The sequence below is a fragment of the Sus scrofa genome, chromosome 15 (assembly GCF_000003025.6).
Source record: "Sus scrofa isolate TJ Tabasco breed Duroc chromosome 15, Sscrofa11.1, whole genome shotgun sequence".
In the NCBI taxonomy this organism is placed as follows: domain Eukaryota; kingdom Metazoa; phylum Chordata; class Mammalia; order Artiodactyla; family Suidae; genus Sus; species Sus scrofa.
In genome coordinates this window covers 75,715,542-75,731,005 of record NC_010457.5, presented here as the reverse complement: position 1 = coordinate 75,731,005, position 15,464 = coordinate 75,715,542, and the positions used below count along the sequence as shown (strand labels likewise).

Here is a 15,464-nt window from a genome sequence, read left to right as displayed (position 1 = left end):
TGTAGGTTGCAGACTTGGCTCGGATCCCGTGTTGCTGTGGCTCTGGCATAGGCGGGTGGCTGCAGCTCCAATTCGACCCCTAGCCTGGGAACCTCCGTATGCTGTGGGTGCAACTCAAGAAATGGCAAAAAGACAAAAAAAAAAAAAAAGGTGATAATTTAAGAATAAGATAAATTCAGGAGTTCCTGTCACGGCTCAGTGGTTAACAAACCCAACTAGGATCTATGAGGACATGGGTTCGAACGCTGGCCTTGCTGGTGTTGCCGTGAGCTGTGGTGTAGGTCACAGATGTGGCTCAGATCTGGCATTGCTGTGGCTGTGGTGTAGGCTGGCAGCTGTAGCTCCGATTCGACCCCTAGCCTGGGAACTTCCATATGCTGAGGATGCGGCCCTAAAAAGAAAAAAAAAGGAATAAGATAAATTGAAATCACTTTTTTTTTGGGGGGGAGCCATAATGCTAATAGGGTCATTTAAAAAGATCTTCAAACTTGATTGCAACTTATGAATGTAATGCTAGACTATAAGCAACTACATATGAAACAGAAAAACCCGAAACAAAGGGAGACAATACATAGAGTTTAAAGGATCAGGAAACACCTGCCTAACAATAGTAACAATAGTTAATGTTTGTTGACCAGGTACTTATGTGCCAGGCCCATACTTCTTACTCTGTCTTCATTTTAACCTTAAGGGTAGGAGCTCTTAACTATCATCATTTTTAGATGAGGAAACTGAGGCATAGAAATTAAATAACCTGCTCACCATAGTGTTAGTAAGAGGTGGAGCTGGAGAGTTTGAACCCAGGTGGACTCCAGGGGCTCCCTCTGGAAGATTACTTGGTTTCTAAGCAGTCTCCCATCTTCCCTCAGTTTCCTTACCCCACTTCCCCCCCATTTTTTTTTTTTTTTCTTTCTTTTTTTTTTTTTTTTTGTCTTTTTGCCATTTCTTGGGCCACTCCCGCGTCATGTGGAGGTTCCCAGGCTAGGGGTCGAATCGGAGCTGAGCTGCCAGCCTACGCCAGAGCCACAGCAACGTAGGATCCGAGCCATGTCTGCGACCCACACCACAGCTCACAGCAACACCAGATCATTAACCCACTGAGCAAGGGCAGGGATCGAACCCGCAACCTCATGGTTCCTAGTCAGATTCGTTAACCATTGCGCCACTTCTCCCCCATTTTAGATAGCATATCAAGCATCCAGCCATCTGGTTATTCAGGGTTTGTTCTTAACCTTCTGTAAAAAAGTTTTTAAGGCTTTTTTTTTGGTTTTTTTGCCTTTTCTTGAGCTGCTCCTGCCGCATGTGGAGGTTCCCAGGCTAGGGGTCGAATCAGAGCTGTAGCCACCAGCCTACACCAGAGCCACAGCAACGTGGGATCCGAGCCTCGTCTGCCGCCTACACCACAGCTCATGGCAATGCTGGATCCTTAACCCACTGAATCAAGGTCAGGGATCGAACCTGCAATCTCATGGTTCCTAGTCAGATTCGTTAACCACTGAGCCACAATGGGAACTCCAAAAAACTTTTAAAGCTTTTAGACATGCTGGGCTGAGCGGAAGAAGGGAAATAGCATAGGGAACTCCTATACCTGTAATGCATTCCTTTAGGAAAGCATATCAGTCCATCCCTTAATCAGCAAGCTTTGAAAGACAGGCTTTCATGCGTGTGTGTGTGTGTGTGTGTGTGTGTGTGTGTGTGTGTGTGCGTGCGTGTGCGCGCGCGTGCGTATATACATATACACATTGGCTGGAATTGGTGAATCTTGTATTTCCAGTGGAAGGAATTGTAAGTAGTAGAGTAAGAGGTTTCAGTTTACGAAAGAATAAAAAGTACAGTGTTTCAATAAATCTTGTTCATTTGTTACTTGATCCTTTAGGCCCTCAGAGTCCTTGCTTTTGCAATATTTCCTTCGGGCCTTTTTCTTCAGCCTAGATTAGTCTAAAACACATTACACTGATTCAGAGATGTCACTAATTCTCTTGAGAAACCTTTGGACCGCATTTTAAATGGCCCGTGCTGTTACAGAAAAGTGCCATCTCACTGCCTCATAAGATCCTCTGTCCCCTAAAATCTGCCCCGTTAGGCTGATGGGGAATGTATCTGGGCGTTAAGAGATGCCGAGAATGCCCCAGTTAGAAGAGTTACTTCTTTGAGGGCCTCATATTTTCTGCTGAAAGTGCCAATATCCACGGAAGTCTTTGAAACTCAAACTTTGCTTAGTGGCGGAATTAGGGACACTCAGAGAACCATGAAAGCTATGGGCATCTAAGGGAGAAAGAAAGAAAGGATTTTTTGGAGTTCCCGTTGTGGCTCAGCGGAAATGAATCTGACTAATATCCATAAAGATGCAGGTTTGATCTCTAGCCCCCCCTCAGTGGGTTAAGGATCTGGAGTTGCCGTGAGCTGTGGTATAGGTCACAGACAGTCGTCACAGATCTGTGTTGCTGTGGTTGTGGTGTAGGCTGGCAGTTAGAGCTCCAATTTGACCCCTAGCCTAGGAACCTCCATATGCCACATGGGTGGGGCCCTTAAAAGAAAAAAAAAAAAAAGATTTTTAGTCATGGGTGGAAATGAAGCAGAGGTAGAACCCTTTAACTAGATAAGGCCCTAATCTCCTCATTCCTGGACTATCAGGAGAGCCTTTTAGGTTTAAGTTGCTTTTACCTCTTTGTTAACTTTACCCACCAAACTTAGTGTTGAGTGCTCTTAGTAAACAGGGAAGAACTGGCTTCTCTTAGGTTCTGGCAGGAGGTGGACTGGCTGTGTGAGCTTGCAAGAGGACAGCCAAATTGTTGTGAGCGTGCTCTCTTAGTTATTCTGTCCCCTGAAGAGCACCCAGATAAATGGTCTGCCAGAGCCTCAACACATGCTGTTGGATTGCATTGAGTTTGCTCTGTCTGAGATCCGTTACCAGGCAAGCCTAGGACTGAGGTCATGGCAATGATGGGATGTTTTCTTCCTTCTTTTGGAAGGGTTAGTGTCTAGGTTTACGTAAATCTATTCTGTTGATCCAGAGAGAAGATAATAACTTAAGATGATCAAGTTTTCCATTGAATGTATTGTAAGGCATACTCACGGATGGTTTTAGGCAAAGAATGTTTGCATCTGTGGCACTTTTCTATTACATGAGGGAACGTTTAAAGAACTATGATAATGAATATCTTAGCATTTTAAGGAAGAATTTGAAATTTCATTTTTTTTTAACCTGGAGAATGGAACATTAGCTTAACTTTATTTGATTAAAATTCTGAATTTCTTTATATCCTCAATTCTGTTGAGGTCAGAGCTGAGGTCAATGGGAATATTTTTTGACCATAAAAAGGTACCCATGTCAATTTAACAGGCAGTACAATGATTTAAGGTCCACTGTGGGAAAACTTTTATGTTTATCATCAAATGTGTACGTGTTGAGATTATGCACTGATTTTACGTGTATTCCATGTAAAAACTCACCTGAGAGGCTCACCAGAGATCGAGTGATTTTAAAATAGACCAAGTAATAAACATGCTCTTTGTAGGAAAATAGGAACATGCATAGAGAAGAAAATAGGAAACCAGTGGCGAGCTTAGTTTTGGCCCTAGCTTGACCAGTATTTCCTAGGATACATCTTGATCTTTAGTCTTGCCCTTGACCTTAGACTGAGCCAGTGGTTACTTTGTTCACTCTTCACTGACAGGAGGCAAGTGCTATAAACACTGAGCCTCCCACAAGCTAGGTGGCTCAGGTTTGGGGAATTTTCTCTCAATTAGTTATTAGGGGAACACATATATTTTATCTGGTGAAGGCATTGGCCTCCCAAATATTTTTCTTCCTAGGCTGTTAGAATGCTATGATGTTAGATGGATGATAGGTGGGCGTGCCCAGGAGGGACCTACCTGTCACGGAGGGCCTGCTGTAATTCAGGCATTACTGTGCTACAGGGACCTTTTTAATCCTCACCAGAATCTGGTTTTGCAGGTAAGGAAACTGTATCAGAGAGTTTAAACCCAAGTTTAAACCAGGCATAGCTGGTTCCCAGGCTGGGGTTCAAATCGGAGCTGTAATGCCGGCCTACGCCTCAGCCACAGCAACGTGGATCCCAGCCACATCTGTGACCCACACCACAGCTCATGGCTCCTAAAACCAACTGAGCGAGGCCAGGGATTGAACCTGCAACCTCATCGATACTAGTTGCCGGATTCATTTCCGCTGAGCCACCACAGGACTCCTAGGTGAAATCTTATGAAATATACACTACCATTTTTTTTCCTGCTTTTGACAGTCACTGCAGACAAACTTGGAATTTTTTTTAAGCAGCTCTCTTAATATTGGGGGATTATAAATTCACAATTTATAGCCGGAAACCTAAACACCACTTAATGACACATGGGTATCAGTGGGTGACAATATAATATTGTTGATTCTGTGTCAACAGGCTATTGAGTTTCACTTTATAACACAAAGTGATGACATTTATGGAGACTGGAAGTGATTTGGAGACCTATAAATGCTGTTTGAGTCTGGGCATAACAAACCAGGGCCAAAGGACTCCTGGTTTAACAGATAACCTGCTGCCAAGGAAACTCAGGGAATTTAGTGTCATTCTGCCTTGAAAATGTTTACAAATATAATAGATCCTATTTTATAGATTCCCACATTAACAAAATCAGCTTTATCTTTGACTCTATAGGAAAAATAAAGTTATGCTTATGTTAGCAAATTGCTTATAATAAAAATTATTATTTTTTCTTTATCGGCCACACTGGGCATATGGAAGTTTTTGGGCCAGGATCAATTCCAAGCTGTAGCTGTGACCTACGCCACAACTCCCGAAGCTTTAACCCAATGTTCTGGGCCGAGGATCAAACCTGTGCCTCCATAGCAACCTGGGCTGCTGTAGTTGGATTCTAACCACTGTACCAGGGCAGGAATGCCAAAAAAGTTATGAATTTTGATTTGTGGAATCAAATGTTGTCTTGTAGCTTTCTTTTTTGCTTCTTCCTATTTTTTGGAGGGGAGTGTATAAGAATACTCTCTGTACTCCAGACTAATGCTGAATGTAAATGTTTTTGGGCAGGGCAGGGAAGTCACATGCTTTATTGAATTAGCAGAAAATGACGTGAACACATAAATAGGCTCCTAAGGATTTGGGAATTGAGTCTTTCTGGCCTTCGGTGAGGGTCAGCATGGAAGATAATTGTTCAATTGTTAATTAGATTGGAAGAAGCAGCAGGATCCCACTGTAAAGTACACATATCATCATGGTCTCAAGACTTGATCATCTTTTGGAAATCATCGTAGCTTCACCCATACATTCTAATGCATTCTGTATTGTTCATTATTGAGGGCCATCTAGGTATGAGGGGAAAAACCCTTGTTTAGTGCTATTTATAAACCCTGGTTTGGACTGAGAGCGAGTCTATCACACCCCATATAAGCTTTAGGCAGCAAAGCTGCTTGCCTGGAGATGTGGGTGGTCACTTATTTTTCACAAGTGTGTGATTTTCTTTTTCATTTTTGATTCCATCCAACTGTTTTCTAACCATTTATATTGCTAATCAGTAAGCCATAGAGGAATACTTTGGGTGGTTGGGGTCGGAAATCAGCTCTTAAATACGGGGGATTTATAGCTTTTGTGTAAGTTTTGTTAAAACATTAAGTGTTGAGGGGTGTTGTATGCTTTTTTTTTTTATGGAGTTTGATTCATTGAGTTCTTATTTATCAGAGCAAGCAGACTACCTTAAATTTTCTTCTGTTTAGATAGTGTTCTTTTCAGGATTCTATAAATGTAGCTCTTTGGCCATCAAAGAGGTAGATAACCAATTAGTCTCTTGGGGGGAGTGGGGACAAAGGTCTTGGGCTGAGTTCTCTCCTATGTGGAGGAGGAGTCCATCCATTGGAGCCTCAGTGACTCAGCTGATAGAGAAAACACTGCATGGATTACATGAGGAAATACAGAAAAGACCAATACAAACACAGTTGCAGTGATTGGTACTGGCTGGCAGGAAGTTTTCATTGCAGAGTGTTCTTGATCCAAAAACTTCGAGATTCTTTTGAATATTTGGGCTCTTACATGATTGTCAGTTTATATTTTTGTTCCCTTTTTTTTTTTTTTTTTTGTGGTGATTGTATGTGTCAGGGGTGGGGAGAGAACATTTGAAGACATTTTTTTTGTTGTTCTGATAGTTACACAGATGGGAAAAGGTTGCACCATAAGCAGTTGTGTTTTTGACTTTATTTTTCACAGTAGTGAGCCTTTGCACTCATGAAGAACTGCTTGAGGATTTCAGATTTTTGGCTTGTGTTTTTCCTGTGACTTCCCCCACCCTTGAATGGGTAAGCCTGTGGATGCCCCGTGGAGCATTCCAGGGTGAAGCAGGCCTCCCTGGAACTTAGATTCTTTATCACGCTCCCAGGGGAGTTCATTTCAAGGTGCTGGTACTAGCAGCTGCGGCATGATATTGCCCAATCCTAGGCCCTCTTACTGATGGGTGGGAGGGAGTGGGGTTGCAGCTTAAGAAACTTTATTATCTTTAGGAGGGAAGAATTTATTATAGGGGTTTTCTTAGATGATCTCTTTCATGTGGGTTAAGACGTTTTGAGCTCTGAATGTCCAAGCCGCTTAGAGGTTCTAAGTTGTTCTCAACTGGAGGTGGTACCGCCACCCTCAGGGGGTGTTTGGACATGATGTATGCAGTAGTCTTTTGTGGTCACAGTGAAGGGGGATGGGCACCTCAGGCATTCCACATGTGGGGCCCAGGGATGCTAGACATCCCTCTTTGCGCAGGGCAATTGAATAATTGTCTCACCGTACATGCAAAAACACATCTTCTCAAGAACTCCTGAGAAAGGTGGTTTGGTTTATAATGCTCTGCAGTGCTGATGGACAGTCTGGTTGTAGGGGTAAGGGTAGGGGTACGCAATGAAAAAGAAGTGGCATGGGAGAGACTGGGGCAGGGGAGAAAAGCAGGTAGCTTGTGTTTAAACAAAACTGGAGAGGAATTGCTCAGGAAAGGTGGAAACTTAACTTCCCATTTCTCAGAATTGAGAGGCTTCTCTATAATGCATCATATTATTTTGCTGACTTTTGATTATTGAAAAGGCACTTTAAAAATTATGAAGCAGGAGTTCCCGTTGTGGCTTAGTGGATTAAAAACCCAACTAGTATCCATGAAGATGAGGGTTCCATCCCTGACCTCGCTCACTGGGTTAAAGGAACTGGTGTTGCTGTGAGCTGTGGAACTTCCTCAGCAACTTCCATATGCTGCACGTTGCCCCCACTCACCCAAAAAACTTATGAAGCAAATATTTCAGCAATTGTTGAGATCTGCTATCTCTTGAAATCTGGCTGAATTCCACATACTGGACTCCCTGACACATTCATTCAGCTTGGAGAGAACAGGACACTAGGAGGCCTTGGGTGGTACCTGTGGAAGCTGCTAGCCATTTGCTCTGCAGATGGAGCTGCTTTGGATCAGGCCTGGGGCAACTGGGGGCGGTGCAGAGTGAGTCCCATCCCCACCAGAGCCTTATGGTGGACCACCCGCTGGCCTGCTCACTGAGCTCATGCTCAGGCAGGTTCTGAGAAGCCCAAGCCCTTCTTGTAGTCAAAGTCTATATCAGGTTTGCATCTAACCAGAGCAGCTTTTTTTAAATTTTGGCTTTTTAGGGCCGCACCCAGGGCATACGGAGGTTCCCAGGCTAGGGGTCGAATTGGAGCTATAGCTGCTGGCCTACACCAGAGCCATAGCAACGTGGGATCCAAGGCACATCTTCGACCTACACCACAGCTCATGGCAACGCCGGATTCTTAACCCACTGAGGGAGGCCAGGGTTCAAACCTGCAACCTCAGTGTTCCTAGTTGAATTAATTTCCGCTGCGCCACGACGGGAACTCCTGGAGCAACATTTAGTTTCAATATAGTTACTGACACTAGAGATTTTTCTAAACCCGTTTTATCTTGTCCATGCTCAACCCATTTGATCTTGTAACTCTGTGCCTGGCATTCAAGGCCCTTTCTTCTCCATCTCCCCAGCTTGGTTGTCCCCACTTTAGAAGAGCTACCCTGCCCTGGGCCTTGGGGTCTGCTCATGAGGCCCCCTCGCCCATGCCAGGCCTCCCTCATGTTGTTTTGGTCCTACACAAAGCCTGGTCCCTCCTTCACTTACCCAAGTCCTCCTCTTCTACACAGGCCCAGTGCATTCTTTTTTATTCTCCTTCATGAAGCCTTCTCTGATTATAGCATCTTGTGGTATTCCTTTTTTTCTCCCTGAGACCGCTTGGTTCTTATTTTTCTGATGCTCATTTGGAACCAAATCACCTACTGTCACATGGCACAGCCTTGGAGTTAGACTATATAAGTAAGTGTGAATCCCTGTTCTTCTACCTACCAGTTGTGAGATTTGGTCAACCCTCAGTTTTTTCATCTAGGAATTGGGGCTATTAGCACCATCTTACAGAACTGTTGTGAAGATAGGTGTGATGATCTAGAGGAAACACTTAAAATACCGTTGGCACTTGATAAATTCTTGGTGAAAGAAAGCTGTCATTTATTTATTTATTTAGCTTTTTAAAATTACTCAATGATTTTGTTATATTTATAGGTGTACAACCATCATCACAACCAAATTTTATAGCATTTCCATCCCAAACCCTCAGTGCATCTCCCCATCCCCCAAACCTGTCTCCTTTGTTTTTCAAAATCTGTGAGTCAGTATCTGTTCTGCAAAGAGGTTCATTGTGTCCTCTATTTAGATTCCACATGTAAGTGATAGCATTTAGATGTTGGTGTCTCTTTGTCTGACGGACTTCGCTTAGCATGATAATTTCTAGGTCCATCCATGTTGCTGCAAATGCCATTATTTCTTTCCTTTTAATGGCTGAATAATATTCCATTGTGTTTATGTACCACATCTTCTTGATCCACTCCTCTGTCGATGGACATGTAGGTTGTTTCCATGTCTTGGCTATTGTATATAGTGCTGCAATAAACATTGTAGTACATGTATCTTTGTGAGTCATGGCTTTCTCTGGATAGATGCCCATGAGTGGGATTGTTGGATCAAATGGTAATTCTATTTTTAGTTTTCTGAGGACTCTCCATACTGTTTTCCACAGTGGTTGCAAGCTGTCATTTATTTTGTGGGAAGTGGGATGAGGAAAAGAGTCATATGAATTATGTATGAATCAGACTTTGATGTTTTCATCTGTGGGAATTTGATTAATGTTTCTGAGGTTCAAGTTCTCCTATTTTTTTTTTTTCCTTTTTAGGGCTGTACTCACAGCATATGGAGGTTCCCCGGTTAGAGGTTGAATTGGAGCTACAGCTGCCGGCCTAGGCCACAGCCACAGCCACAGTCACAGCAATGCCAGATCTGAGCTGTGTCTGCAAATTACACCACACACAGCTCACAGCAACGCTGGATCCTTAACCCACTGAGTGAGGCCAGGGATCCAACCTCATGGTCTTTGACTTCTTAGCATGTCCTCTTAATATTGTTTTCCTCTGTCAACATATCAGGGCCCTGAAACAATAATTTGGAAAAAGCAATGAACTCAGTTGTTTGTAAACTGGATTTAAAAAAAGGAATAATTCTGGCCCTATATTTGATGACTTGTTCTGAAAACCAGGCACAGAAAGAGTATTAGGTTGGTTTGCCATGCCTGTCGTGTTTCTGTTCCATCAGTTGAGTTGGTGGTTATTCCACAGTGACATTAGGAAGGACAGGATGTCCAGACAATTTGTCCAGGCAGTCATGTCTGCAGTGTCAAGTTTGGAAATTAGCAAGCAAGTCCAAATCTTCAAAAGGGGGACTGGCCTTGTAGGTGTGGATAAGGTGTGAGAGTTGTATTGAACCATCATCCAGCTTATAAACATCACAGGTATGTCTCTCAATACCAAGGGAATAAAAGTACTGGAAAAGTGAAGTAAAAATTACAGGTGAATTAAGGAATTTATTTCTTTGGGTTTCGGGAATGTAGGACTATTGAAATGCCATATAATGATACATGTTTTTAAAAAGAGTGTAGGCGCCCCTTCAGGGAGACCAAAAGTGTCTGGAAAGACCAGCAGAGGATCTAGTGGGAAAATAGGATTTGCCATAGAAATTACCTTACTCTGTTAACTTTGGACAATGTACCATTGACTGCAACTTGCGTTTTTCTTCTGAGAAGAGAATTCATGAGAAGAAAAAGAAGAAACTCTTATGAGGAGAGGGCGAAAGAAGGAAACATTAATGACTCAATATTTTTCTCTTGTTAACACTTGTAGGTATTCCTCTTATTTCACGTTATTTCAGATTGCATTTTTCTTTTCATAGACATCATATTGTAAACTCCAAAATAAAGGCATCATTGTTTGCCTTGATGATTTTCTGAAACTCTGATATAATCTGCAGAGATGGAATTTTACAAAGAGGAATCTTCATCACCTGATGAATGGATGGTTATGTGCCTGGCACTGCGCTAGGGGCTGTAAAGGGCCCAGAAGTGGTGCTCTCAATTCTGTGCTGGCCCCTCCTGGAAAAACAAACAAACTTTTTCCCTACTCTAGGCATTATCTGTTACTCCCATATCTTATCTTAACACATTCTTAGTCCAACACTTAAACCAGGAAGCTTGGACCATGACTATTTATGAAGAAAGGATTACCCTTGTTTTTCTCCAGCTTTGGGCTACTCCATACTTGTTGAAAAATCGGTTTATCCCTATATCGAATACAATTTTTCTTGAAGAGATTGAAATGCCTTTTTTGATTTCCCTGCATTGCTTTTGATTGCTGTAAGTTTTCCAAGTCCAAGAGTTCTTTTGGTGCTAAGTAGACCTCCAGTTGAATTAAATGAGCACATAGTGGGGTATGGATTCCACACCAGTGCAATGAATGAATCCAGTGAATGTTGATAGCAACTTTGAAAAGTAATAAAAATTTTATATCCATTTTTGGAGTTCCCTGGTGGTACAGTGGGTTAAGGATCTGACATTGTCTCTACTGAGTCACTGCTGTAGTAAGGGTTTCATCCCTGGTGACCCAGGAATTTCTGCATGCTGCAGTCATGGCCCCCATTTTTTTTTTTTTTTTTTTTTTTTTGTATTTTTGAGTCTGGGTGAAAGAGAACACAGAGCACTGCTGGTCCGTATTGGCACAGATACTGGACCAGAATCACCAGGTCCAAATCCTTGCTTTGCATGTGTTTGTTATTCTATTTTGGGCAAGTAACTGACCTGCTCTTTGCCGTTAATTTCTTGATTAGTAAAATATTCATAATAATGACATCTTATAGGGTTGCCATGAAGATTAAATGATAGTTGCAAAGTGCATGCCATTTAAGTACCACATGAGTGTTTTGTCTTTGCACCATCTATTTTGATTTTTGGGAAAGGCAGGGCCAGACCTGGGACCGTAGGGTGTCCCTTTCATTCTAATAGTTCCTTGTCATTGACTGTCTGGTTCTTAAGAAAAATTTTTATTTCAGTGTGCATTATGATGTTTTCCTCTTTGGTTTTTATTAGAGAGAAAATACTTTAAAGTTGGAGTTCCCGTCGTGGCTCAGTGGTTAACGAATCCGACTAGGAACCATGAGGTTGCGGGTTCGATCCTGCCTTGCTCAGTGGGTTAAGGATCCAGCGTTGCCATGAGCTGTGGTGCAGGTGGCAGATGCGGCTCAGATCCTGCATTGCTGTGGCTCTGGTGTAGGCCAGTGGCTACAGCTTTGATTAGACCCCTAGCCTGAGAACCTCCATATGCCACGGGAGCGGCCCTAGAAAAGGCAAAAAGACAAAAAAAAAAAAAAAAAAAGAAAAGTAAAGAAAAAAAAGAAAATACTTTAAAGTTCTGAAAGGTTGTTTGCAACATTGGTTAAAAATAAATTGGTCTGAGTTCCCGTCATGGTTCATCAGTTTACGAACCTGGGTAGTGTCCATGAGGATGCGGGTTCATCCTGGCCTTGCTCAGTGGGTTAAGGATCTGGCATTGCCGTGAGCTTCGGTGTAGGTCACAGATGTGGCCTGGATCCCGCATTGCTGTGGCTCTGGCGTAGGCCGGTGGTTACAGCTCGGATTAGACCCCTAGCCTGGGAACCTCCATATGCGGCAGGAGCGGCCCTAGAAAAGGCAAAAAGACCAAAAAAAAAAAAAAAAAAAAGAAAAAAGAAAAAAGAAAGATTTTTTCCTTTCATAAACTCTATTTGGCTCCAGAGTATGAAATCCCTCCCCCATCCTTCTTTGGATTTCAAATTAGTAAGTAGGAAGGGGTTAGATAATATGTAGTAACCTTTGGAGGGATTGTGAGTAATGGCTGCTTATTTAGAACAAAACGTTTTGAAAAGTGCATACAAACCAGTTGAAATCAGGGCTACTTCTCATCAAACTTGGTCTAGACCTTTTTGCTAGCAATTTGTTTCTAAATAGCCCATATTCCCTTTATAACATAATGAGTGGAGTCTTCTGACACCAGTGGAGCACTTTTGCTAAGAGGCCATCAAGCAATGATTTAAGTATCCTTTTTGTTTTGCTTTGTTTTTTGTTTTTTTTTGACTGCACTGGAGGCATGTGAAAGTCCCTGGCCAGGGATCAAACCCATACCACCAAATAGAATTTTAAGTAGTAAAAAATTCTACTGACTCCAAACGTCCCCTTTCAGTTTAATTTTTTAATGTGTGATTTTAAATAATTGCCTCTGAAGTACTAAAAAAAAAATAAACTTTGGGTGTCTATTTTGTGTTCTCTTCATGATGCACTTAATTAACGTCATATTTTGGCAAAAACAAAAAACAACCTCAGTTTGACTTGCAATAAGTTTAAGAAATGAAAAACATACAAAAAGAAGTAACATTAACTATACATGTATTTAAAATCAGGCAGTTCTGAGAATTTTCTTTAGTGTGCTCAGTTTCTAAGTGTATGCTTTTTCCAGCAATAGGAAACTCTTTGTAAGTAGACTTACCTTTAAATTATTATAATTTTTCAACCAGAAATTATTAGATACTAAGGGAAACAAATGTACTAAATTTACAAAAATGTATTATGTTGGCTTATTAACAATAGACCTAATTGATAAAAGTGATTTAATATATGTTAATAGCTAAACCTCCAAAGCCTCTAATCTCTCATGGAAATATTGCTTTGTAGAACAAAATCCAATGAGAAGTTCTGGGATTCCAGAGTGAATTTGTACATTCCTTAGGGGCATTTTTGCAAGGGAGGTTGTTGTGTTTTAAAGGTAGTTGATAAGAGACCTGCACCACCAACCCCAGACCTGCACCACCAACCACCATCATGCATTAGTCTATAGAAGGTATTTGGGTGTACGTATTCCTGTACCACTCGGTACCACCATTTAGCCAAGGAAAGTTTCTGACCATTTGCAGCATACATTATAAATCAGGATGTCACTACCAGACAATCAGATTTGAACATTCCATGAACAAAGTAGCCTATATCCCCTAGGAATAGATCACTTAACTATGTTTATGTCATGCTGTCGATATGCCTGTATTTACACTAGACAGGATAGCACATTGTTTATTTATTTTAGAAGTAGGTAATTGATCTGTATATTTACTTAATTTTAGGTTAATTAGTCAAACATAAAATGGGTAATTTAGCATAATTGCTTAAATACATGGGAAAAATAGAATTATTCTCCCAACCCTCTAAAGTATTCCTCTACCACCATGGGTTTGTGAAAGAGTAATTTTGAGTCTTCTCCAAGTTGGGCTTGTCTTGGCTGCTGTCTTAAAAAAAAAAAAATCTTATTTGGCGCATAATGCATGAGGAGATCGCCGTCCAGATATTTGGGGAAACTCCAGCTTCCAAATTGTCCCCTGGGGAGAACTAGGAAAACTGCAGGATACATTGGTTGAATTAAGTGAAGTTGTTTACAGTTACAGAATATAATCCTAAAATATGTTTTCCTAATTGTATAAATAGTTTACCTTCTTTCATTACTAGTTGGTATCACTAGGGGACATCAATGCTACTTGGAAATGTGACAGCTCTGGTGACAAGTTTGTGCACCACAATTGCTGTAAATGATTTAGTAATTTAAAAAGGCACTATATAAAAGGATAGAGCGGCAAACTGAACTGAAAAAAAGCACCGTCATGCAAAAGGAAAATTGCTCATGATGTTATCAAGTAGAGATAACCACCTTTCACATTCTGGTCCTTTTTTTTTTTTGCTTTTTAGGGCCTTACCCACAGCACTTGGAGGTTCCCAGGCTAGGTGTTGAATCAGAGCTACAGCTGCTGGCCTATGCCACAGCCACAGTAAACGCAGATCCGAGCTGCGGCTGCAATCTACACCACAGCTCACGGCAAAGCTGGATCCTTAACCCATTGAGATGGGGGGCCAGGGATGGAACCCACAACCTCATGGTTCCTAGTTGGATTCATTAACCACTGAGCCACGACAGGAACTCGTCGTGACAGGAAAAAGATTTATCTTGATAACTATTTGAGTGATGTGTAACTATATTTTTGTAGATAAATAAACTTAACCAAGGAAAATCACATTTTTAGTTTGTGTTAGTCTTTTGTTTATTTATTTTTTTAAAAGATTTTTATTTTTTCCTAGTTGGATTCATTTCAACTGCGCCACGATGGGAACTCTGACTTTCTGGTCTTTTCAGTTGCTTTTTTTCCCTCCATATATCACTCTGTGTCCTTGTCTTTGTTGCATTATATTACAAATATTTCTTCAAATTGCTTAGTTCCTCAAAACCATTTTAAGGAGTTCCTAATATGTCTATATATCTACATATCTACAGATATAAGAACTGAACGATTTTCATACTTTTGGACATTTAGGAAGTTTGGAATTTCTTATAAATAACATTGTGATGAAAATCTCTACATATAAATCTTTGTCTAATTCTCTGGTTAATTCCCTAAAGGGGGAAAAAAAAAACCCTAGAAGGAAATGTAGTAAGTTAAAAGTAAGCATTTTTAAAAAGCAGGATACCTGTTGTCAAATTGCTTTCCAGATTGGTTACATCAAGGTGCGCTCTAGTCAGCTATGTATGAAAATGACCTTCTTCCTGCAGGCCCTGAAACAGAATATAATCCGAAAAAAAAATGTGCTTTCACTACCAGTCAGTTGAATAATTTTTTATCTTCCTCAGTTTTATATTTCTTTGCGAAATATTGTGTGAGTAGGTTTTTAATCTGGTTTTCTGTTGCTGTTGGATTACAGAGTGTCTTGGTAATGAGTTTCGGTGCAGCAATGGGCATTGTATAACTGAATCCTGGAGGTGTGATGGGACCAGAGACTGCTTAGATGGCTCGGATGAAATCGGCTGCCGTAAGTGAAGAGGGGCTGGGCTAATAAGTTCTGCCCTGAATTTCAGAAATGCTTCATGGTGATTTCAGCTGTAACAGAGGGAGTTGGGCCTTTAGTGATAGATTGGACTGAGCTCCAATCTTTTGAGACAGAGAACTGATGACATTAAGAATTGTTTCTGAGTTCCTGTTGTGGCTCAGCTGTTAA

The 15,464-nt window shown here is 41.3% G+C and overlaps 1 protein-coding gene across 1 annotated transcript in view; it reads left to right on the top strand.

Moving 5' to 3' along the window:
* Positions 1-15,464, top strand: part of LRP2 (LDL receptor related protein 2) — a 189,306-nt gene that overhangs the window by 23,599 nt on the left and 150,243 nt on the right. Inside the window, 1 exon segment of the mRNA XM_021076311.1 lies at positions 15,171-15,278. Within this exon segment, the coding sequence (XP_020931970.1) occupies positions 15,171-15,278 (108 nt within the window).